General features: G+C 30.1%; 1 protein-coding gene across 1 annotated transcript in view; it reads left to right on the top strand.

Moving 5' to 3' along the window:
• LOC108548323 (unconventional myosin-XVIIIa) overlaps positions 1 to 12,931 on the top strand; it is a gene marked incomplete at its 3' end in the record, with an annotated part of 172,661 nt that extends 159,730 nt beyond the window's left edge. The window contains exons 6-16 of the mRNA XM_017901194.1: positions 740 to 928; positions 2,271 to 2,447; positions 5,220 to 5,420; positions 5,982 to 6,134; positions 7,785 to 8,368; positions 8,454 to 8,636; positions 9,960 to 10,222; positions 10,646 to 10,808; positions 11,155 to 11,329; positions 11,763 to 11,921; positions 12,716 to 12,931. Of these exons, the coding sequence (XP_017756683.1) occupies positions 740 to 928; positions 2,271 to 2,447; positions 5,220 to 5,420; positions 5,982 to 6,134; positions 7,785 to 8,368; positions 8,454 to 8,636; positions 9,960 to 10,222; positions 10,646 to 10,808; positions 11,155 to 11,329; positions 11,763 to 11,921; positions 12,716 to 12,931 (2,463 nt within the window). The remainder of the gene's footprint in view (positions 1 to 739; positions 929 to 2,270; positions 2,448 to 5,219; positions 5,421 to 5,981; positions 6,135 to 7,784; positions 8,369 to 8,453; positions 8,637 to 9,959; positions 10,223 to 10,645; positions 10,809 to 11,154; positions 11,330 to 11,762; positions 11,922 to 12,715) is intronic.
• Between the last annotated feature and the right edge of the window lie 12,550 nt (positions 12,932 to 25,481).

Here is a 25,481-nt window from a genome sequence, read left to right as displayed (position 1 = left end):
ATCAATTTGACGTACAGTGAAAATATTATTTAGAATTTTTATTTTTGCAACTGACAGGAAGAAACATCTCTTATGGTCTGAAACAACCATAATTTGTTTTAGGCGCTTTTTTAATATTTCAAAGATATTTGTACATTTCTTTCTTTTTAATTTAATGATCATATATTAATATAAAATATAAAATATTTTATGACATATGAAATCATATATATATATATTTCTTTTTGGTTTTAGTAAACTTAGTTTATTTCAAAATGAATTCATAATACCATAACATTGTTCCTTGAGCATCCAAGATTGTTTAAAGTGATTTAAAGCTCACGGTGAACTGTTAGAAGAATAATGATTACGATCACATAGGGAATTTACATAGCATTATATTAACATCTAAATAATATATTAGCAATAAATTTAAGGTCATTGTATTTTACTTCATCTATCCATACATAGTAGAAAAATAGTTTAGTATAATAGCATAGCACATAACAAAGTTGGTAAAAAGGAGGATTATTTGCCAATTTGAACAATTTCGACAATTACCTAAAAAAATTGGAAATTATTAACTTTCCTAAAATTTTTTCTATAAACTATAGTTTTCATTTAAATCATCTACTTTTCCTTAATATCTCCCATTTGTAAAATAAGCTACGTTCGATGATATTAGAAAATCATTATATCATAAATATAGTGATACTGAAGACTAATTATTTTTCTTTCTGTTTGTTAAATTGTTAAACAGGCACGATCAGAGGAGCATCTGGCGCAAGAACAGGCATGGCTGAGTTCCGAGAGGATTTGGCTGTTACATCGGGGTGGTTTTACTCCTGCGACGAAATGTGGTCCAGCAGACCCGGACACAGGGAAGTTGAGAATTCGTCTGACAACTTCGGGCGAGGAACTTCTTGTAGACGAAGAGGACGTCGAAAAGGTATCATCTCGAGAAATTTATTTAATATTAAAACGACCTATAGCATAGTTGTAAACATTGTGTATTTCAGTACAAGATAAAATATAAAAATAACAAAAATAATATGAAAATCTGAAAAATCTGAAACCATTAATTTTATTCGTTTGATACTATGATGAAAACTTTCAAATACTATAAATATTAAATAACAATCAAATATTAAATAATTTATATAAGAATGTATTCATAATCTTCTAATATTTTAAAATAGAATTAAATTATTTTAAGAAAGAGAAAAACATTGCTTTTGATTGCAAGAAGAATCTATAGTGACCTAATAGAAGTAGTACAATCGGTAGGGGTTGATTCTACGTGAAAAAGCGAATCGAAAATGAAGAACAAAATTTTTTCATTCGAAGCTTCGTTCTCGAGGAAATCGACTTTGAATATTCACCGAGAGCGCGTGCACTTAACTTTGCCTTATAGCAGTGCACACAGTGAATATTCAAAGTCGGTTTTCTCGACAACGAAGCTTCGAATGAAAAAAGTTTATTCTTCATTTTCGATTTGCTTTTTCACGTAGAATCACCCTTCCCCGATTAAAAATAGAATTAAGTTATTTTGAAAAAGAGAAAAACATTGCTTTTGATTGCAAAAAGAATGTGAAATACAGGGTGTTCTAGTACGAGTAGTACAATCGGTAGGGGGTGATTCTACGTGAAAAAGCGAATCGAAAATGAAGAACAAAATTTTTTCATTCGAAGCTTCGTTCTCGAGGAAATCGACTTTGAATATTCACCGAGAGCGCGTGCACTTAACTTTGCCTTATAGCAGTGCACACAGTGAATATTCAAAGTCGATTTTCTCGTCAACGAAGCTTCGAATGAAAAAATTTTTTTCTTCACTTTTAATTTGCTTTTTTGCCTAGAATTACCCCTGCCTGGTTATACTACCGTTGTCGGGACACCCTGTATAATGATTCACAGCTGAATTCTAGATTTCCTCTTTCAGTGACATATTTAGCCACAAAATGAAAGGGACATAAGAGAAACAAGTGTTTTCAAACGAGCTTCGTAGATGGCGCCTAATTGCAGCTCTATTTCAGGTTATGTTCGCACGGGAAATCCCCTTTTTCTAATTCTGTTCTAATTACGATATCAAGAGCACTCTTTAAACCGATGAAAAATAATCTAATCCTTCATTTGCGTATCGATTCGACCTGATTTACTAATTTTCGATAATTCGAGCGAACATCGGTGACTGAAAAATGAGAGAGTTAGAAAGCTATCGCGATGATTCGCTGCACCGAGATGGTGCACAGAGTAACAAGTAGGTTAAATTCGTTTATTTTTTTCTTTTGCAGGCCAATCCCCCTCAGTTTGACAAGGCCGAGGAGCTCTCGCAATTACGTTTTCTCAATGAATCTTCTGTTCTCCACTCACTGAGACAACGTTACGCCAGTAATTTAATACACACATATGCGGGAGATAGCATGATCATTATCAATCCGGTGGCGCCACTGGCGATTTACTCGGAAAAGGCAAGTGACGTTTACAGATTGCTTCGTTTCTTTTTACCACTTAGCGAAATTGCTTAATGGTTCTGTATAAACAAGAAGGATGTTGGGTTTTTTTGCATTTAATTTAATGGCGTTTATAATTAGAACGTTCCTTTAAAACTATTGCACGTTTGATAAGGTTGAAGAAGAGAAAAGGCTTAACAGGTTGACCATATGCTGTCCATTGCTCACATTTTGCAAGAAATTTTCGTATAGTTTGTGCAAGTTGCGTTTATAAAAATGGGAACGTGTCATGGAATTTATTATTATAACTTTTTTTATTTTTTTCATTTTTTTTAATTTAATTTTTTAATTGTGATAATATTTAAGAAAGAAATTAGTGTAATGGTATAGGATAAATTCTCTAATATGTAGAGTTTATTTATTGTTTTTGTTAACAAAGTGTGTATTCACAAGTTCTGTATTATATCTTTTAAATTTTGTCATTTATAATAATTAGGTTAGGATTTTTTTTGTTTGTTTTAATTATAAGAAATTTTTCTACTTGTCTAAGTAACAGAAAGTAAATTAAATGTGACTTTAATTAAAATAAAATAGGCAACCGTATCAAATTTTTATAGCAAACCTATAATAATAGCAGTTTATAACCAAACCAATTGATATGTTTAAATTTAATTTTGAAATATATATATATATATGTATATATTCATTTATTTATTTATTAAATATGTACACATTTGACTAAATCATCTTAATATTTTTTTTTTTATTAATTGCTGTATGAAAAATTTTCTTCAACCAAAGTTGCATTGTTTCAAGAAGAACATTTAACCAGAAAAATAATTTTTTCTTCAACTCAGATTTTTATGAGATTTCAAGGATATCGATATTTTTTAAATATAATCTCATAATTTCTTTTCATACTCTTATAGAGTGTAGAAAAGTATATTCAACAACATAAATCATATTGCTATAACTCAATTCAATGTGTATATAACTCAATTTCGATGTGTATATAAAAATAAAATAAATAAATTTTGTATGTAAATGTTGTTAAGTTTGATGAGAGCTATTTAAAAATCAAGAAATTAGTAAATTATTTAATTCGAGAACATCGAGAAGAGAATTTTTTGGTCCTCAAGATGTACTTCTTAAAAATTTAATGCCCACCAATTTAATACATGAAATAATTAATTGTGTTTATTCGTTTAATTAAATGAAGAATGATATTAGTAGTTTTGGAATTTTACAAAATAAAAAATTATATTGAAATTATCAATTTTTATTAAATTTTGTACATACACTACCATTAGAATAAGAAGTACTATACAAATTTCGTTGAAAAATATATTTGGAATTGCACATTTTTTAAGTATGCAACTCCAATGTCAATAAATAAATATAAAAATTGATAAATTAGTATAACAAAAACACGTTAACGAACAAATAATTGAATTTCTTTTGAACTGAATCGAATCGAATCGAAATCAATCAGGATACCACGTGTGGACAGTATACTTGGAAATCCCATTAAACCGTGTATGATTACTCCAGCATTAAAAGTACGAAGGCAGATCCATTACGATATGGGGTTGCTATAATAATGATCACGTCAGCAACCTAGCAATTATTAAAAGAAAATTAACGAATATGAAATACGTTGTATTTGATGAAGGCAATGACTCAAAGTGTATCGAAAGATGTAAAAGAATTTTTTAAAAATAATAAAACAAACTTGCTCCCTTGACCTCTCCAAGGTTCCAATTTGAACTTCATATATCATTTATGGGTGGAATAACTCCAAATAAAAAATATACAAAGACAAAGTCAATGGAAGACAAAAGCAAAATGAAAAAAGATATGTTCATTTACACTGACAAATTGGTATATCTAATAAACAAAAAGTTTTGGAAAAATTATACTTACAATTGGACTTAGAAATTATACTTCAATTTTAAGAAATTATACCTAGACTTTTAGAAACTATAAGAGAAAGGGAATATCAGACATCATATTTGAACAATTACTATAAAATGATATAGGTGTTTTATTATGGTTTTAGCTTAACTTCTATCTCTTCCAACATAAGATCTTGTTTCCTACTCTTTACATAAATTTTCATACAGCAATAATATTAATTATTTAAAAAATAAAAATTATTAGATATAATAAGAAGGATACTTATATGATCCTTTTAGGTATATCTTGTTAAGTATATCCTTTTAGGATTATATTGTATATTAAATTCTAGTTTCATCAAGATCAAATAGCAAATAAGAAATAATTTGTTTCTTAAAAAGACAAATAAGTTATTTAATTGTATAAACAAATTAATTCTATATAAAATTCTGATTTAAAAATAATGATATATGAAAATTTCTTAAAAAGTCCAATCCTGGTCTGTACTATAATTTGCACTGGTTATTTTGTTACTCAATGAGAAATATGTACAGAATGATCAAGTCTTCATGCCCAAGTTAGAGATGACAAGAGACAAATAAGTTATTTAATTGTATAAACAAATTAATTCTATATAAAATTTTGATATAAAAATAATGATATATGAAAATTTCTTAAAAAGGCTCAAACCTGGTCTATACTATAATTTATACTCTTTATTGTTTTTTTACTCAAAAAGAAATATACACAGAATGATCAAGTCTTCATACCTAAGTTATTAAATTTACTTCCAATTATTTATAAAACCTTTTGACCTGTCAACATAAATATCGAGTACTATATTCAGTAAGATGTGTTTTCCCAAAGCTTATTGCCCATTTACTTCTTTTTCAGGTGGCACACATGTTTAGAGGATGCAAGAGCGAAGATATGCCGCCTCATGTTTATGCGATGGCGCAAGCAGCCTACAGAGGGATGTTAGCAACTCGAAGAGACCATTCCTTAGTTTTTCTGGGTCGTAGTGGATCAGGCAAAACAACAAATTTTAAACATGCTCTTCATTATCTTGTATTGGCTGCAGGCACAGTTAACAAGGTGAGCCAAAATTTATATGATTCAGTAACAGTTCATTTTAATACATATATCAGAAATTAAATGTGTAAAATTATATTTATAAATAATAATTACATTTGTGAATAATCATATTCAGTGTTGCATTTATAACGTTTATGAACTTTGAATTCATGAAGAAAGGTTGAGAGATTGCTTGGAAATTAAAACTCATATAATTGCAGTACATATATATTACATTATGATATTGTAATATATTGGAATATAATAAATAATAATAAATTATATCATAATGTATAATATAATAAAATAATCATAATCATATATCATATAATAAAATATATTATAATGTGTACTATATTATATAGAGTATTACATATTATTGGAAATACTGTAATAATAAATAGTAATAATGTAATTTTTAATACAATACATTATACCATAAATTAATATTTAATATTACATATTAATATTATTATAATATTATAATATATAATTATTAATTATATATTTTATTCTATTAAATTATATACATCCTTTTTTTATTATTTTATGTCATTTTACGAGTTGTATATTGTTTTTAAGATTCTGACCATCGAAAAACTCAACGCCCTTTTCACAGTCCTGGAGGCTTTTGGAAATAGTAGGACGCATATGAATTCCAATGCAACGCGTTTTACACAGATCTTTAGTTTGGATTTCGATCAATCAGGGCAAATAGCATCCGCATCTTTGCAGGTATATACAATATGTTTACGTTAACACTATCTTCTAACATTTGAAAAGCAATAATTTTAAGTAAAATCATTATAATTTTTGTTGATAATCAGAAATGTTTTAATCCATTCATTGTAAATAAAGGAATAATTTATATTCTTTTTTAGGTGTATATAATTACATAATTATTGTATTATTCAATTTATTTCTCACGACATTTTTAGTAGCAGAAATTTATGTTACATCCAAGTTTTAGAATTCTACTGTACCAATGCTTGTACTATAAAGTTTACTATACCAGTACTTTGGTACTATGGCTTCTGGGTGTAATGCCCTCAATAAAGAACACAATCGATCGAATCAAGAAGGAAGACTCTAGAGAAATATTCAAATGAAAAGTGATTTTCAACAATTCTTTTATAACATAAGACCTTCCACAAAATTTTTTGCTGTTTTTCGTATAGTTTAATATTTCTAGGTACAAATATTTTTGTTTTGTTTTAATTCGATTTTCATTATAACTAGAGTTTCAAAATTTCAAGAGAGAATCTTATTAAAAATATTTGAAATACCCAATAATGTATTAAGAAAATATTAAATATTTAATAGTACAATAATTATTAAAAATGTTATTTTATCTTATGTCATATTAAAAATAATATCAGCGATTTTCAAATATATGTAAGAATTTTTGTATACATTGACTGTGGAGAATATAGGAACAAAACGTGTCAGCCACACGTCATAATGGTAACAACCATCACGCATATAATATATACAGCAAGCTACTATATATTATATGGTTTCTATTGAACATTTTAGACAATCAAAAAAAAGAACAAAAGAAAAAAATATGTCCTTTGTTCCTCGTAGCAGCTCACTCTTACTACCCTCAAAATAGTTTACACTGTAATAACAGCTTATATATCAGGCGATCAAATCCATGTGGTCTTTAAGAGTCTCTTTATAGCCAGTTCTATAGATGCTTGGTGAAACCCAAACACCACACACGTTGTAGATTTCATCATCAAAACGCAGTTAATACCATACTTAACTTCACCTCCAACAATTTACAATGATTACCATAAATACATCCGAATATTTACAAGATGTAGCACACACCTAACTGAAGCTGTATAGAAGAGTTTAAAGGGACGTTCAGAAACCACCAGAGAACTTAACATAATACTCTATACTCATGCCAAAGTGTACAGCATAAATTTGTACTGAATCTGTTGGAGTACCAAAATACCTTAAATGACTATACATAATCTTCTTCTTCATGCACACTTGAGGAGAACACTATCATCAATTGTCACATACAGAAATGACAACATTCACCATGATAATAAATACCAGTTTAAATATCTTACTTCACACCAGATTGAAATTATATATAAAAAATAATTTGTACAAAAATTGTTTGATATAAAGAGAGTGTAAATCATTTTTATTATCAGGCAGCAGAAATAATTTGAAAGAGACATAATTTTTTAAGTGGAACCCTCTATCTGTTTCTTCATAATATTTTTCAAGATATTCAGTATCTATGAAAACCAAACGATATAAATTAAATTCATAAAAGTTAGATCAATACAACTATGTAGCATGAAATAAAATGAGAAAAGAATATTTAAGACATTGACCTAACTGTTTCCCTTTGTTCACCAGGTATTGCTTTTGGAAAAATCCAGGATAGGCAGAAGAGCGAATGGAGAGCCAACCTTCCATGCGATTTACCGTTTGCTGGCAGGCGCAGAGGGTGCTCTCAGAAAGGAATTGCACCTTACCAATCTAGTCGCGGAGAACAATGCGTTCATTACACCTCTGCAAAAGCACGAAGACAAGCAACGTGCTATGGTCGAGTTTAATCGAATCGTGGCCGCCTTTAGGATTCTTGGTGTTTTCGAGGCCGACGAGAAAGTCATTTGGCTGGTCCTTGCTGGTATATATCATCTGAGCTGTGCCGGTGCGGTTAAAGCTGGCACCAGCTCGCAAAGTCGATGGCAGTTTGCAAGAGTCGAGTGTGCAGAGAAAGCTGCCACGTTATTGGGTACTACCGTCGAGGAATTGAGTAGAATAGTCTTTTCTTCCAACGGAGGTGGTGCTGGTACACCAAGTACTCCAAGACCTGCTCTACGTACACCGAGTCCTACGGAACAAAGCAAAGATATCATGGGCTTAGATGCCCTCGAAGGTCTTCTCATTGGACTTTATTCTGAAGTGTTCCATTGTGTAGCTGCTCTCATCAATAGGTATGATCCTTTTGTTACTAAATACTGACAAGCTGAGGATAAGCTGAGGATAATGATAATAATGTAGCTCTTTATGTTTCCACAGATCCATATCATCCTCCGTGCACACAGTGTCGTCCTTGTTACTGTGTGACTCGCCAGGTTTTCAGAATCCGGCCTCCTGTGGACGACAAACTGGAGCTTGTTTCGAAGACCTCTGTCACAATTACTTGCAAGAACGGCTCCAGTTGCTGTTCCATCATACGACTCTGGTGGCCCCAAAGGACAGGTATGTTGTAGTCGAATCTGATGAATTGATTAAAACATCTTATTTCAATTAAGAAGTATAGGTAATATAACAGAATCTTGAATTAAAATTTAATTTTCTCCATGAGGATAATGTATAATTAGAATGATTTTATGTAAAATTAATATATATGATTGTTTAATTAACCCCTTCAACTACAATATCGCGTGAGACTCGTGGTAAGGAAATTGAGCCAAATATAAGTGTGTCTGACGAGAGCCGCATGGTCTGTAGATAGGGCCCAATGTAAGCAACACGGGTGAGACTCGTGGTTAATTTTCGTCGATATCTTACTGTCTCTGTTACGTGTTATTCTTCACTCCATTCATACGAAATGACTCATTGTATGACTGTGCTATTGATTATGGCAGGCGCCATCAGAACTTAAATCGTAGGACAAGGGGTTAACGAATGTATTATTCTTGAGTTTAAAGTCAAATAAATGTCCTTTGCTTTGATTTCAAGAAATGTATTGTATATATAGTCTTTAATAACGTTAATTAAGACAAGTTATTATTTTCACTTGTCTTCAAAACCTGGATTTATCATAAGAAATATCTCTCTTGAAATATTTGAATTATATTCCAAAATGTAAAAAAATATTCTTGATGTTATATACATTCAATTATTATTTAATATATATGATATTTGAAATTACTATGCACAAACTATACATACGTAAAATTTTGTTGTGTTTTTTTCTTTAATGAAATCATTATTTTTAATATTAACATATACTCTATTCTTTCATTTAATAATATGTGATTAATTTAAATTAAAAACATTTGCTAATACATTTCAAAATTTATAATTTTACATCAATAGAAGTTTTACAAAAGATAAAGATTTATATATATTAGATTAAATTAGATATAATTAGATGTAAAATTGATGTATCTTTTTGTATTTATCAATATCGAATAGTTTGATAATTTAGTGTTATTTTGATTTAATATTGTAGTTCTAGTTGGAAAACATTTAATTTAAAGTGTGGTGATTTACACTAGATAAGAATTTAAAGCTTAAAAGTGATTGGTTAATTATCATGTCTAGACTGTGACTAGAGTGGGGATAAAGAACAAAAGGGCGGTAAATGAAAGACAATGTCGTGCGAATATAAAAGATAATTTTAATGTGTTTGTTCATAAATTATGTGAAGTGCTAACTTTAACTAATTTTGGGGTTGAAAGGAATGCATTATATTTCCACGAATAAAGAAGAAAATAAGAATTAAAAAATTTTTAATGTAATGTATAAATTATTGTTATGGAATTCATCTGTATAACTAATACATTTTAAAAATAGGTACGTCCAAGAAGGAATTGACGTAGATTACGAAGATGACTGCGATGAAGATGGAATTGGATCGCCTCAGGGTTTAATTTCGCTATTAGATCGCGGAAGTTCGCAAGGTGCGACGATGTTGCGAACTAGTCAAAGTGACCTTAGTGGTAGTAGACAGATGGAACGAAAGGGTCTTCTATGGTTGCTAGACGAAGAAACAGTATGTCCTGGTGGTAGCGACGAAACATTTTTAGATCGATTGTTTTCTCATTATGGAGATAGAGGTATATAAATGTTTTTAAATATTGTATCATTTTGAAAAATAAAATAAGTTGCAAATGTTTTTCAATGATAATTTTTCAATAAAAAACTAATTTTTTTCCTTAAGTGAAATATATATTTAAAAAAATATATAGAAAATTAGATTGTATATAAAATATTTTATATTTTGCATTGAAAATTTAATTTATTATAACAAAAATTGAGAAATTATGACATACAAAATATATAATATATTATACTCAATAAAATTATTTTTATTATTTTGGTACTATTGTATAATGTTATCATAATAATGTAATCATGTCTTAATATAGGTATATATTTTTTTCTTTCTCTTTTTTTTTGGACACGATTCAAATTTTAAAAAAAAGATGAAAATTTATACCACTATTTTTATTCACCATATCATTCTTGTTTGTTAACAGATCATCAGATATTGCTAAGAAAAGCACCTGGGAACAATCAATTTGTCTTACAACATTTGTTGGGTACTAACCCTGTACTATATACAGCAACAGGATGGCTGAAAGCGACGCGAGAAAATCCTGTTACTAAAAGTGCCATTACTATACTCCAAGAAAGTACAAGGTATTTAATTTAAATTAATTAAAGTTATGTGGAATAGTTTGATAAAAATAAATATTATATTAAGAGTGGAAGAAATAATCTTTATAAATATAATGCAGATTATTTATATTATTAACATTATTATATAGTCATTATTTTTATTTAACTGATTATTATCTTTATTGTGAGAATTTATGTATGTTCAAATTTAATATAGTTTTTTTATATTTAAAATTCATATTATGATAATTTTAAAATCATTATACATTTTTCATTACTTCTTCAACCTGAAATAATTAATAAATATTTTTATAAACCAAAAGTTTTTGATCCAAGTAACTAACATTATACTTTATCTTGATATCAGGGAAGATGTCAATATGCTATTCGTTAGTGCACGTGGAGCTGGGGTATCTGGAACCTTATGTAGTTCTATGCCTGGTTTAGAAGGTTCACAGTCTCTAAGAAGAGCTTCTAGTATACGACGAACATTCACTGCCGTAAAAAGAAAAAATATTTGCCTTCAAGTCAAATTCACTGTTGTAAGTTATAACACCGTATGTCATAACTATTACTATTTACTTGTAATCTGTAATTCGTCACATGTCCATAAATACTTACGTTCCGGCTAAAGAGAATATTTAGTTTCTTATAAATGTACACGCACATGAAAGATAAGGTCGTATGTCGTATTACATATTATATTATCTTCAAACAATGACTCAGTTAACATAAGTTTACGAATAACTGAAACTATACTGATTTTCGCTTTATGAACAAGATACTTGTAGAGTTGAAAATGTTCCTTGAATTAAAATGCACGTTTGTATAGTATCACTGTCTGTTTTTGTGTTTTGCTTTGTTGCCGGTTTACGTATAAGAAAGACAAGATATCGTATAATCGATTTTTCTGAAAAATTGATCTAAATTTTATATCTAACATAAAAATGAAGAAGATTTTGTAATTGGTTACAGGATGGATTAATTGAAACTTTACGAAGAACTCGAGTTAAATTCGTCCATTGTATACTGCCGCAACACAATGCTGGTTGCACTGACAATAAAAGTCTATTATCAGTAAAGTCGAATCAAAGCGAGGACAGTGTTATTAACGTACCTCTTCTACGATCACAGGTAAAAATTGTTTTAATATCATAAAAGTTTAATTGATTTGTAATATTGCTTTTACTTAATTACTTTACAATTTAATTTAAACAATTAATGCAGAAACAAAATAAAGTATAAAAAGTGTGTAAACAAATAATAATCGAAAAAAGCTAGTTATATTCAATAATTGTTTGTATATTTGAATAATATGGGTACAATTAACTATTAGAAAAACAATATGTATTGTTTTAATACAAACATTTACATATATTATAGATTGTTATATATAGTTACAAAAGTAATAAATGTTAAAGTGTAATGTCTGCTGGAGTTAATAATAGACGAATAATTCACTGATAGTAATGCATTAATATCGTGAGTAATTATGAGATAAATGTAAAGTATGTGTGTCATATAGGTATAATAATGTAGTATAAATATTCGTATAATATATTAATAACATGGTAATAATGATCATTAGTATTGAATTATCTCTATATATCAATAATTCTTTTTACATTTTAAGTCTATATATGTTATATAGTATATTAAATCCAAATAAATGTGTCTATGTTACATAATACAAGAAATATAAAATTAAGTATAAATTCAATAGATGAAGAGTAATATAATTATATAGTGAAAGATGCTAGTTAAATATAAAATAATAATGTACTTCTGTTTTTTATTTCAAAGTTATTACAAAAAAATTTAAGTTCAGCTATACCAGATTTTTATTTATGCTATATAAACCTTCACTCTGCGTTAATTTTTCTATTTGAAATACAAGATATAAGGAGATATCTTAATTTTTGTTACAGATTCGTGGAAGCCAAATAATTGATGCAGTTCGACTACATAAAGTTGGATTCCCTAAGCACATGGCTTTGGGTGAATTCAGAAGACGATTCGGCTTATTGTCAAGCGATGTAAACACACGACCAGGTAGTCCTGTAGCTGATGAACGTCGTGCTGTGGAAGATATGATGCTCACCGTAGATGTAGATCCAGCATTGTATCGAGTTGGTCAAAGTCAGGTAAGTGCCATCTTTTGTCTTGCATTTTTTCCCACATTAAGTAGTAATGTGGTTTTAAAGACAGGAATTCCTTGAACAATATCGATTAAAACTCGTTTTGTTTATACTATTCTGAAAACAAACGTATCCGGTGTGTACTGGAAAATTGTCGGTATAATAGATTTCTTCAAAATACAATTAAAATGGTGAAAGGTTTTAAAACTAATTTAATTTCCGAGAGTCATAAAATATTTCAAACGAATTATTCGATTTCCGGGTATTTTAATAACATATTAAAAATTTGAATACTAAACTCTATTATAATTAGTAAAATTCAATTATCAGTATTACTAAATTTTTGTAATGATACGAAATTATTAAAATTTTATTTATTTCTTTTAAATACTTGATTCTCTGATCGTTCGTATATTTAAAGTTAAGCTGCATAATGAAATTATAGTAGAAAAGAAATTTATTATCTTCTTTAAAGACAGTAATTAAAAATTTACAAATTTTTAATTGTCTTCAGAAGTATAGTAGTGATAATAAAAATATATATATAACTAGAAAACAGGGTTGGATAATTTCATTGAAAAATAAAAAGACGCGGAAAGCTTTTTCCTTTTAAAACGTCTAACATTTGTGGTATTTTTATTCCTCATAAAGATGTTGATCAATTATAAAACAATGCTATAATTCACTTACACAAAAAATCTTGTTAAAGATTTACAAATATAAAAATTAGAGTAAATGTGTTTCCTATAAAAATTTGATACTTTCGATTTCTAATAACTTTCTCCCCATCATCTATAAATTTCAAGCAGGTTCGTTTTATTTTTGTTATACATTTTTTTCACTTTAAAATAAGCTTTTAATAGCATCTAAATCACCTCGTAGCATAAAACCTATGAGAAAGGAACCATAATGAATGTCTAGAAAAATATATAATTACGGTACTTCGGATCATACCAATGTTTTAAATCAGCTTATTTCTGTTATCAAATACTGTTATTCACAGTACATTGACTTTTAGTTGAGCGTGTAATCATTTCACTTTTTACTCTTCTGCCTTCACCTTACTTAACTTCCGCATTATTTTCCGTGTCTTTCTTCTTAAAGCGCTATGCATTGTTTTATGTGCTGCAAGTCCATAAACCCCGCCGTAAGAATGTTACGTAGAATATTGACCTTGTTTCAAATTCCATTCTCATTGTAGGCTCTGTAAACGATTCATCATTCAGTCAACAATGTTATATTCGTATAACGGGTCGTTTAAAATTTTTCTGCAATATGGTATATGATGTGATTGTTAATATTTATATCTAAAATAATTAAAATTATATTTTTTAATATTTGATATAATGAATTTAAATAGAATATAGATAATTAAATTACTTTTGTATTTTTTAAGTGTAGTTTTATTATAGAGTTAAAAAAGGATTAAAAATGTATTCTTTATGAAGTATATGCAAAAGGAAATCCTTCATATAAAATTTAAAAAAATGGATTTTTTCTGTAAAATACGTTTTTTGTGTTTGAATTTCGCAAATAACAATTGTAAATATAAAGCAGTTAATTGGAACAGGAAGTTAAGTAAGACTGTACTTGTTTCTTGCACAAGATAATGAGCTCCTAATAAAAATTAGCGTTTTACGACAGTATCGGAATCTAGTTCAACTGTTAACTTTCGTTATTCGAGCGATAAAGATGTCTAAACAGAGTTTATTACTTTTTGTTCTATTATGTAAGTATTCTAGCATAGATTAAATTTTGAGTTCTAAATCTTTTTGATCCTAGATAATATTCTTTGGTATTCAATCATTATTATAATATTTAATTTTTATGGAATAGTAATATGTAATTGTTATTTAATTTTTAATCTAAAATCTATATTTAATTTTTAATCTTCAGTCTTTATTTAATTCTTAATTTTTAATCTTCAGTCTTCATTTAAATTTAAATTTATAGTTAAATTGTTTGATTTTTTATTTCCAATCTTCATTTCAATTTTAACTTATTATCTTCAATCGGTATTTAATTCTTTATTTTAATTTCCAATCTTCAATTTTCAATCTTCATTTAAATTTAAATTTTTAATTTTTACTTTCTATTTTTATGTAAATTGTTTAATTTTCCATCTACAATGTCTGCTTAATTTCTCATTTTTAACCAGCAATCTCTATTTAATGATTCCTTAATTTCCAATCTTTATTTTTAATCGTATTCAGTAGTTATTAATTTTCATCTAACGTGATTTATTGTAGCTTCATTTAATCTCAATCCTTAATCGTCATTCTAACCTTTAACTCCGCATAACCTCACTAAAAATTCCAATGTCAGGGCTCTCTGTCCATGCGAGTCAGTAATGGACGACTCTCTTACTCTATCATTCGCAACTTTCAATTTGTCCGTTTTAATACCGCCGTATTTCAGCGTGGATCGTATTTCCAGCATCGTATCCTTCTCTATAGTAGACGCACTTTCACTTTTTTCCTCTGCAGCTACTAATGCTTTTACCTGATGTCTCGTTATCAAAACAAAAAGAAACTGAAAGGCATATCGATAGCGTTATCCTAACTTGTAATACCGGTCTTAAATATCAGCTGTGGCATAGATACCTCGCTTAATACCACCTGCAGCTCATGAGTATTCGAGTGCTTCCGCAATTCGATTCACCGTTGCCCATTCGTTCGAGTGTGAGAATTTCGGTAACGTCACATGACTGAAACGAACATTCGTTTTCTCAAGGAGAATCACTTTACGTGATTTCGGTCAACTTTCTCCGTGAATTCGATTACGGTTTCATCGCTGTGGCGTGGCCGGAGATCGGTGTCGATACGAACCCAGTCATCAAAGGGGATCTTCGCGGCCGTCGGTTAAATAGATTTTTACTCTACTTAATTACCTACACGAGAATACGGTCTCGCGGATTAAATGGAATTCCGCTACTCAGATTGTGCTCGTAGTTTACGATGTAGTGATTAACTTTGATCATCTGATAACCAAATGGTAGTTATATCACGACTTACAACAAGATTTTATAATGAGATACCTTGATACACTACGCTATCTTATAAATTATTAAATACATGTGAAAGTTGTTTGCATTGGGGTTATTGTAATGTAGATTCGAGATATTTTTCTGGAATTATTGTTTTGTAAGTTTTAAGTTAACTTTTCATTTTATCTTTTCTTATCCTTTTGTTTTCGTTTGTGGAATATTTCGAGCGTTCTTTACTCGTTTATAGGTTATGATTTGTACAGTAAGTGTTAATTATTTTTAAATTTATTTGGAAAATTGTCATAAAATACGGAAATTAGTGTTCATAAAGTCTTTTGATGAAATAATTGTGCGGAAGATGTTTCTGCATCTAAAAATATGTTAAAATAGCGGAATAGAATTTTTTCGTTGGAGGCTTCGTTTTCGAGGAAATCGAGTTTGAAAATTCATTGCGCATGCGTTCTTTTATTCAAACCGTAGCGCAACGAATTTCACTATAGACTGTCTCTATTCATATTCATAAACGTACGTTTTTATACCGACAGGTACTATTTTCAAAGTACTGATGAAGGAAGATTACATACAGTGAAATTCGTAGCGTTAAGATTAAGCATATGCACACCCCACGAATCTTCAAACTCGAATATCTCGAAAACGAAGCTTCTAACGAAAAAGTGGTATTCGTTCTTTTTCACTTATTTTTAGACGTAGAATCGCGTCCATCTTATTTTTATCATTTTTATCACTATTATCACATTGTGTAATGTCATATACATATATGAATATATTAATAAACATTACTAATAATATTATAATAATACGATTATTATTATTATAATAATACAGGATGTTCTTACATGAAATATATATAAAATTGCAATACGTAATGTACAATATATCAGTATATTTATATATTCATTATATAGTAATATATAAAAATAAATGTTATATGATGGCATAAAAGACAGAGATTAATAAATGTGTCACTCGTTATATAGTACCATAGTGTAACAAGCCTGTAAAAAATGGTTTCCAGGTTCGCAATCTTACAGTTGTATTTATGTAATTTATATCAAGTTTATGGAAAGCAATTTGATAAATAATATTGTAGTTGATTAAGAATCTAGGTGAGTCACCACTGGTACGCGATATTATTGCGAATAAAATAGATTCAAAAAGATTAAATCGATTCATAACACAGTATAGGTACATGTAGAAGATTATCGGTCCCCGTTGACCGGAAGCATCGATCGATCACGTGATCAGGCGCTTCTTAGATTTCATCGCGAATAGGCATGTATGAAGTAATAGTGCAATAATTACACCGGGTGTAATTAACTACACCGCAATTCAAAATATCCGCTTTAAAAATTTTTTCTTACTGAGAATTCTGTTTAAGATAATGGTGCAACAATTATCCGCAATTCAAAATATCCGCTTTAAAAATTTTTTCTTACTGAGAATTCTGTTTAAGATAATGGTGCAACAATTACACCAAGTATAATTAACATTAATTACATCACAGCACAAAATATCCGTTTTTAAGTTTTTGACTAAAATTTCTGTATAAACTAATGGTGCAACAATTGCACGTAGTGTAATTAACACTAATTACACCGCAGTTTAAAATAACCGTTTTTAACATTGTTTTATTGAAAATTCTGTTTAAAATAATGATACAACAATTACACCAAATGTATTTAACACTAATTACACCACAGCCCAAAAAATTGCTTTAAAGTTTTTTTTATTGACAATTCTGTTTAAAATAATTTTACAACAATTACACCAAGTGTAATTATCACTAATTACATTACAGCCCAAAAACTACTTAAAATTTTTTTTACTGACAATTCTGTTTAAAATAATGGTACAACAATTACACCAAGTGTAATTAACACTAATTACACCGCAGTCCAAAATAAATTTTTTAAATTTTTTACTAAAAATTCTGTATTCAGTATTGACTTTTCTATTTTTCTTTTAACCCTTGGTACTATAACAACGAGTTTTGCTCGTCATATATTCTTTACGTGAAATCTCACGATCATAAGCTACACTTACCACGTAACCATAAATATACTTATCAAATTTCAACATGCATAAAGTTCGAAGAATTTCTAAAATTTTTACCCACTCTTATCACAGATGGAATGAAGTATGGTCAATTAAATTTAAATACCTCTTCGATGTATAATTTTTCGTAATTAAATCGTAGTGTAATGGGTTAATATACTTGTTACGAATTTTTCAATATTTTCTCTTAACCCGATCTTTTTCAAATTATTTTTCCTTCATTTCTCCACCTACAGGTCGTTCGACCGGTTGTGGTAGGTTAGTGTTAAAGTACTATTCTCTTATTTCAATTTCTTTGAAATTTATAGAATATAATTATATGTGTTTATATAATTAAATTTAAATCGCAGTATTATATGAATTTTTTAAGTAGATAAAGTTTCCATCTTTTATATTTACTTTCATTTTTATGTAATCGTTATATCGAATTAGTGGATATCGAATGACCTTGGCAGTAATGGGCCAGTTGATGTTAAGAAGTTGCTCTATCGAGAGCTATTTCACGATTTGCACGTTTCTATCGAGTTCTGGCTGAAAGAACAAAACATGCATCTCACTCTGACGTTTCTAGGCCAGATCCTTATTTTACTTCCAAATACTAAACAGTTGTAACACTTCTTGTAATTTTACGTGCGTATTCTGGAGACTCATAGCGTGTTTCTTCGAATAAAAATGTAGACAAGTGCTCGACTTGCCTACAATTCAAACGCCATTCAGGGTACCAGTCACAATTTTATGACTGGTGAAATATTTGTAATTTTTTAGAATTTTGAGGATTTTATATTTTTATTTCAAGTTTGTTTAATTTAATATTTTCGTTTGTTTTTAATTTTATTGTTGGAAATTAAAGATAAGGAAATATATTAATTACAGTTCTATTTCAATATGAGTCGACATTAATTTTGTCAAAAGCAGGTGTATGTCTCTGGGGACTGCAGAAAGGAATTTTGACACCGAAGTGCACTGAGTTCTTAACTAGAATTCTCAAGAAAATGCAACTCTCACTATTCTTTCCTGAGACGTAACGTTCTGCAAAAAGCTGGAATTATGGAATATCTTATTTATCAAGTTCTAAGTCCACGTGTCAAGGCATTGGTGTCTTATGAAATATCAGAATATTTAGAAGAATTTCTTTAGCCTGTTTTTCACGTACACCATGTACATGTGTGTAGGTAATTGGTAATTAAAATCTGTTATTTCAATGGGTAAATATTGTCCTTATGGTGTACAGTCTCTTAATCTTAAAAGAAGAATTATGACGTGTTTATTGTTATAGAGGCCAAACTCTGAAATAGTTATTGAGTATCACATACTTCTCTTGTAGCTTATACTATTTTCATACTGAAGCTGAATGTGATAAAATAAGTGAATACTGAGCTTGTTGAAATTTAGGATATTTCATAGTCCTAAATAAAGGTGAGATTGTTAACAAATTTTAGTTCACTGAGAGAGTCTAAAAGACGATATAGCACTAATAATTGTATCAGTATGAAGCAGATATACAGATATACTAAGGTTCTAATCCTATTATGAATTAGGCTTGTTCAAAATTTAATAGAACAGGAAAATTTTTAAATATATATGATCCGTTCACTGCACAAATTGATTAACTCCATAAAACAAAAATTGGAGAAATGCAATGAAATAATGTATATTGTTTTTTAAAATTCCCTTTATAATTTAAATCGAAATAAATATCGTAGAATGCATAAATACAAATGTAACTTTCATCTAACGGTATATAAAATTTATAAGAAAAAATAGCCAAAAGGTAATCGTTAGTAATGTTACCATTTTTATGTTACTGGAAGAGTTAATCGATTTGACAAGTGAAAAAGTAATAAATTTAAATTTTACTAAATTTTACTTAAATTCTGATAAGACGGCACTAAAAATTCACTGTTATCATTCATGGCTTGCTAGTGCATTTGAGTTGCATTATTGCAACGATTTACATTAGAGTACGGAGTTAATCAAAGTGACCTCTGAAATAAATTATTTATTATTCAGTGGTCAAAAAATTTTTGTCGTTTAATGGTGTTAATCTTAATTATCAGGGAAAGTTATTATAAATATAAAAAGTTACGACTGTACCAAGTGCTTTGACACTTAAATTTGAGATTTTTCAAAAAGCGGAGTTAATCGATTTGTGCAGTGAACGGCTCAAACGTGTCTCACGTAAACGCGTTGCTATGGCCGAGAAACACAAATATGCCCTAGGACCGTACGCCCCAAGTCCCAGAGGCTTTCGGAAGAACACGGTCGAAAAATCCTGAACAGCGCTATAACGCTTGCCTTAATCGAGTGCGAAGTAGTCCAAACGGCGCGATAACGCTTGTTTAATATTATGTCGAAAAATCCATATCGTTGCAATGGCGCTTATTGGTGCTATGTGACGTACGTGCATCAGCAAAGTTGAGCGCGCCATTTTGACTGAAGAGCGCGATCGCGCTGCTTGGGACGCAAACGGTTAAATGGCGAACTGTTTTATTTCCTTATTGCCAGCGTCGCTATGAACGAAAATTTAACACTTTACCGACCGCTAGCGCTTCAACGGCCGCTCAGCCGCAGATTCTCCCTGGCGCCGGCTCTGTTTCGGTTTACACTGTCGCACGGGAGTATCTGTGCATTTCGTATGCTCAAATAAATTTGTAAAAAAAAACAGACACTCAGGACATAAAACAGTCCTCCACTTGACCTGGGACATTGCGGTCCTAGGGCCGCAACAATGTGGGAGCTTACAAAGCAACGCACCTAACGCAACTGAGCAACGTACCAGAAAGCCTAAAAATAGGCTATCGGTCGGTAAGCATCGGCAACCAAAAGCCGATTAATAGGTTTGCGGTCGGTAAAATGTTAAAGTAAGCCGGTGCCCGACCGATCGGGGAAATCTTCCTATTTTAATGTAAGTCGGTGACCGACCGATCGGGGAGATCTCCCATTTTGACCTTAGCAACGTGTTTCTCGTTTTCGGTTATTACTTACACTACCTCCATTTGGAATTGTTCGCAATTACTGACGAACTGCTTCTATAAAGCACAATGTATAATAAAATTCACCAGTTTTTAGAGCCCCTTATTCGGTATTTAAGCGTTAGTAATTTTTAATGACTGTCGTGGCAGCGACTCGGGCCTACCGTACGGTTCACTCAAGACCGCTCCGTCCACAAAGGCAATATCGGTATTATGCCTATATTATCTGCACTGTACTTCCTTCTAATCGTCATAAGAAACGTTCGACGAATTACAGTTCAATATTATATGTCACATGATTAATTATAAACCTTATGGTAACCTTAACAACGGTATTAGAATGATTAGTCTACTGTGCTAGACACTCATAGAGACAGGCACAGTTGGTACACTCGATACGTTTATGCATGGAATGTTTCGTAACGTAGATTAGGAAGCAATTACGATCGTGGTCCGTTCGTTGGAAGCTCTGTTCTCCAGACGAGCATCTTCATTTCGTGCTTCCATAGAATCCTAATCATGACAGATGTGATTTATCGAAGTCATGCACAGTTGCACACGCGCCAAGTCGCAATCGCGTGTCCCTATTGACACTTTTTACGATGGAATGGCACAGTGAGATTAAAACCGTCGGTGCAGAGCTATACTTACGTTATAGATGGCCATTTAATGCGTGTTTTCTACCGCAGATTATTATTATGTCGTTACTTTTTAACACGTGAAAGTAACGCTTCGGTTATGGTAGCGACCTGGACGTCGTAACGCAGGCTTTATTGGTTTCAAAAATTCGCAGCTACGTCTTGTGCAATATTTTTGAAAGAGTGTTAATGCAACTCGTAAACAGCACAGTTGTCTCGCGTGTTTTTCTAGAACAGGAATGAGGTTTTAGTATGGAAATGCGTTTCGTTGGATGATTGAAGAGCAATTGGAATAGAATTGGCTCAGAATAGAAGGATCTCCTAGGTCTGAAGGATTATGTATCATATCAGCTATGTTTCATTCGCTGTAGAGTTAATCGTTATTTAATTTTCATCGGAGTAATAATGGCTTATTTCAGAGTCATCTCTGGTAGCTTCTTGAAAAATAGAGTACAGTAGAATCCTATTTGAATCCTATTTACTGGAGCGAAATTTTAGTTAAGGGGGTATTGCAATCTAGCCAATAAAAAGCGACTTTTTAGGGATTTTTTTCTAAGGAAACCGTGATACATATTGGCATGCAGTTTTCACACTTAAATTTATCAATACTTAGAGAATATTTACAATTTTTTTTAACGAAATTAATGAAAATTGTGGAAATTATATAGCTATAGGTATATCATGGTTTTAAAAATGGGCTCGAATAGCTGACATGATTCCGGACCACCTGGTTAACAGAAACGAAAAAACCAAAAAGCATCTTAATTAATGTAAATACATCTATAGCATGAACCACCGAAACAGCGAAATTTTGAAAATTAAAAAAATGGCGGCATTTCGAAGTTTAAATATCGATTTTCCTTGCGCTTTTCCTCTTTGGATGGTAAACAAAAATAGAAAAACACGTCAGATTTTGAAATTCGTGGTTCACGCGATAACGGTACATCCTTTGAAGGTCTCCTCTAAATTTCGAAACAATCGGTCAGCTAAAACGCGAGATATCCGTCAGCAAGTTCGAAAAATATGGTTTCGAGAAAAATGCGTTTGAAGTTTTCGTTACCCATTGTACAATGCCTATACGCTGCACTTTAAACATCTATAACTTCGCTAATTTTACGAATTGGAACAAATCCTTTTACAGGAACATTTTCGAAAGCATATAGTTTGAGGAAATGTAAAAAAAAAAAAATCGATTTTTTGAAGCCAGATTGCAAAAATACCCCCTTAATGTCAGACTGATCCTGCCAAAACTGGATCTGCTTATTTGATCGTGAATTTCCATTATTTGAACCAGAGGTCATGGATAGTCAGATAGTCTCCATGGACCAGAGGTCATAAGGTATCAGTGAACTCCTAGTACGTGAGTTATTCGATGTAAGTATAACGTACTCTTGGTACATTGGTTATGTCTTACGGATTCAGATAAATGGAGTTCCACTTATCTGAGCGTGAACTCCTATTACTTGAACGAGAGATCACAGGTATTAAAGAGAATCAGTGAACTCTTACCACGTGAACTTTGTCCTACAATGGGTCCAGGTAAATGGAGTTGCAGTGTACTTGATCGTGATTTTCTATTATTTAACCAAAAATAGCAGCAGGAAGAATCAGTCTGCTTCTATTATATGAAATCCAGTTAGACAAAGTAGACCACTTAACCTGACCACTTGGATAATTTTCTTTTTTAGTAATTTGACTTTTTCTGTCCTCACTAAGACAGTGAATTGAACAAAACTCTGCAGCCATTATCTTCTCTTTATTCTCTTGCACCCTACATTTGCATGAAAATAATTTTATATTGTTTCTCTGATAACTAAATAATTAAAGATAATCTAGGCGGTCACGTTTTATTATACTTTTGTACTTAGTATACAATGGAAGTTTTTATAAATAAATACTCTATATCTTTACAGTAGAATTCCATATGTCTGATCCCGTTAGGATCAGGAACAACCAATATAATAAAAATTAACCGATCTACTGTATATAGTTTACCATTAAAATAGTAGGAGTTCGAATAAGTTGGATTCAATTAACAGCTCATTTAAGCGAGTACTGTTAATTAAAATATCGTTCCAGTAAGTAAAACTTTTCCACAAGTTCCTTTTATTTTTTTACTTTTTGTGACGTAAGGAGTCATTTCGCATACTTTCTCGTACCACCGCACGCCATTTTCGACTGAAAGAAGACAGCCATTTTGTTAACATGATTCTTGATGAATTAACACGCGATCGTGTAAATAAAAAATAATAAGGAAGGAAAAAGAGAGAAACTTACATTTGCAATGGCGTGCTATTTGACCCACGAGGAGAATGTCACACGAGTTGTAAAGTAGACTCGTCTTATTTGCTCTATGGTTACGATCTTCCGCGCATGCGCACATCGATTTAAATGGTATGGTCAATTTATGTGTTCGCAATTATTTCTTGTACCGTCGAAGATGCGAGAAACCTTGTTCGCATAAATAGTTCTATCCGAGGAAAAAGTGTACTGTTATGTTTAGTGCTTTCTTGTGTGATCGTTGCAGAAAAATATCGTACAAGTATCGATTTCTCGAACGTTCCTTTGTGCGAATATTCTCAAGGAAACGTAGGAAGGAATTTGTACTCCTTTGAAAGTTACTCCCGTGACTTGGGAACAAAGTATAGTCAAATTTCGAATTTATGTGGACATCTGAAAAGATTGAAATTAATCGTTGTTTATTCAGGATAAAGATAAATTTTACTACAAAAATTAAAGATGATTTTGAATATGGAAACGCTGTTAAATTATTTTGTTAGTGTATTCATGAAAACTTGGATATTTATAAGAGTATTTATTGCATAAATATAGGTTATGTATCGTTTCTTGTATTTATTTTCTTTTTTGGAAAACATTTACTATTATTTTAACAGTAAATTTAATCTATTCAATGTTCTACTTATATTTGAATTTTTAATATCTCAATTAATAAATAAATTTATGTATAACATAGTATGTACTATTTTATTAATTATTATTGTGATTCACAGAATAATTAGATATTATATCTGAATGTTATTCTGTAGTTCAAATTTATATATTTTTAAATATTGTTTTTATTACATTACATATATTTTTGTAAAATATTTAAATTTCTTCATTACTAAGAATATTTAAAAATAAAGTAGTTATTATTATAGGTTAGTACTACATGTTTCCTCAAAGCCATTATACAGTAGGTACTATGATGTTATATATAATATCAGACATAATGTTAATCATAATGTCAATTAAATGTGAAAATACAGGAGACAAAATCTCTTTTTCCATATGCTCTTTTGTCTTTCTTTTCTTTTCTTTTAGCGTCTACTTTTTTCCACAAGAATGTCTAACACTAATTTCAATTTACTACCCATTAACATTCTTATTTATCATAAGGTATAAAGGAGAGGTTAGGATAGTACAAAGAATTAAAATACTGATAAAACAAAATTATTACCAATATTTTAAAATAATACATATACGTATGTTATATTAATTATAAGTTAAAAAAAATTAGAAAGGTAACATAACCTAAACCAAAAAATATTTATTGAAGTAAACAGATGTTGTCTTTTATATCTAAAAATAATACTATATGGTATAGAAAATGACAGTAGAAAGTAAAAATAAAATACTTATAAAAGACTACATAAATTTGATATAATAAATTTACCTGTTATTTGACAAGGAAATTATGTAAAATGTGGCCACTTGCCCAAGTGCTTCCTAAAAGCAATATTATGATAAATTTAATCGGACATTTAAAAAGATAAAGACTATTTTAGCGTACCAAAAGACGCAGGTATCAGTTTCCAAAAGAAATAAAACGACACAATTAACTTGTTAATTATATCCTTTCTTCACCAGAAAATCGATATTAT

Source organism: Eufriesea mexicana, unplaced genomic scaffold, assembly GCF_001483705.2.
Source record: "Eufriesea mexicana isolate 0111107269 unplaced genomic scaffold, ASM148370v2 scaffold1532, whole genome shotgun sequence".
In the NCBI taxonomy this organism is placed as follows: domain Eukaryota; kingdom Metazoa; phylum Arthropoda; class Insecta; order Hymenoptera; family Apidae; genus Eufriesea; species Eufriesea mexicana.
Note: the sequence above shows the minus strand (reverse complement) of the source record. Positions and strands in the feature narration are given on the sequence as shown.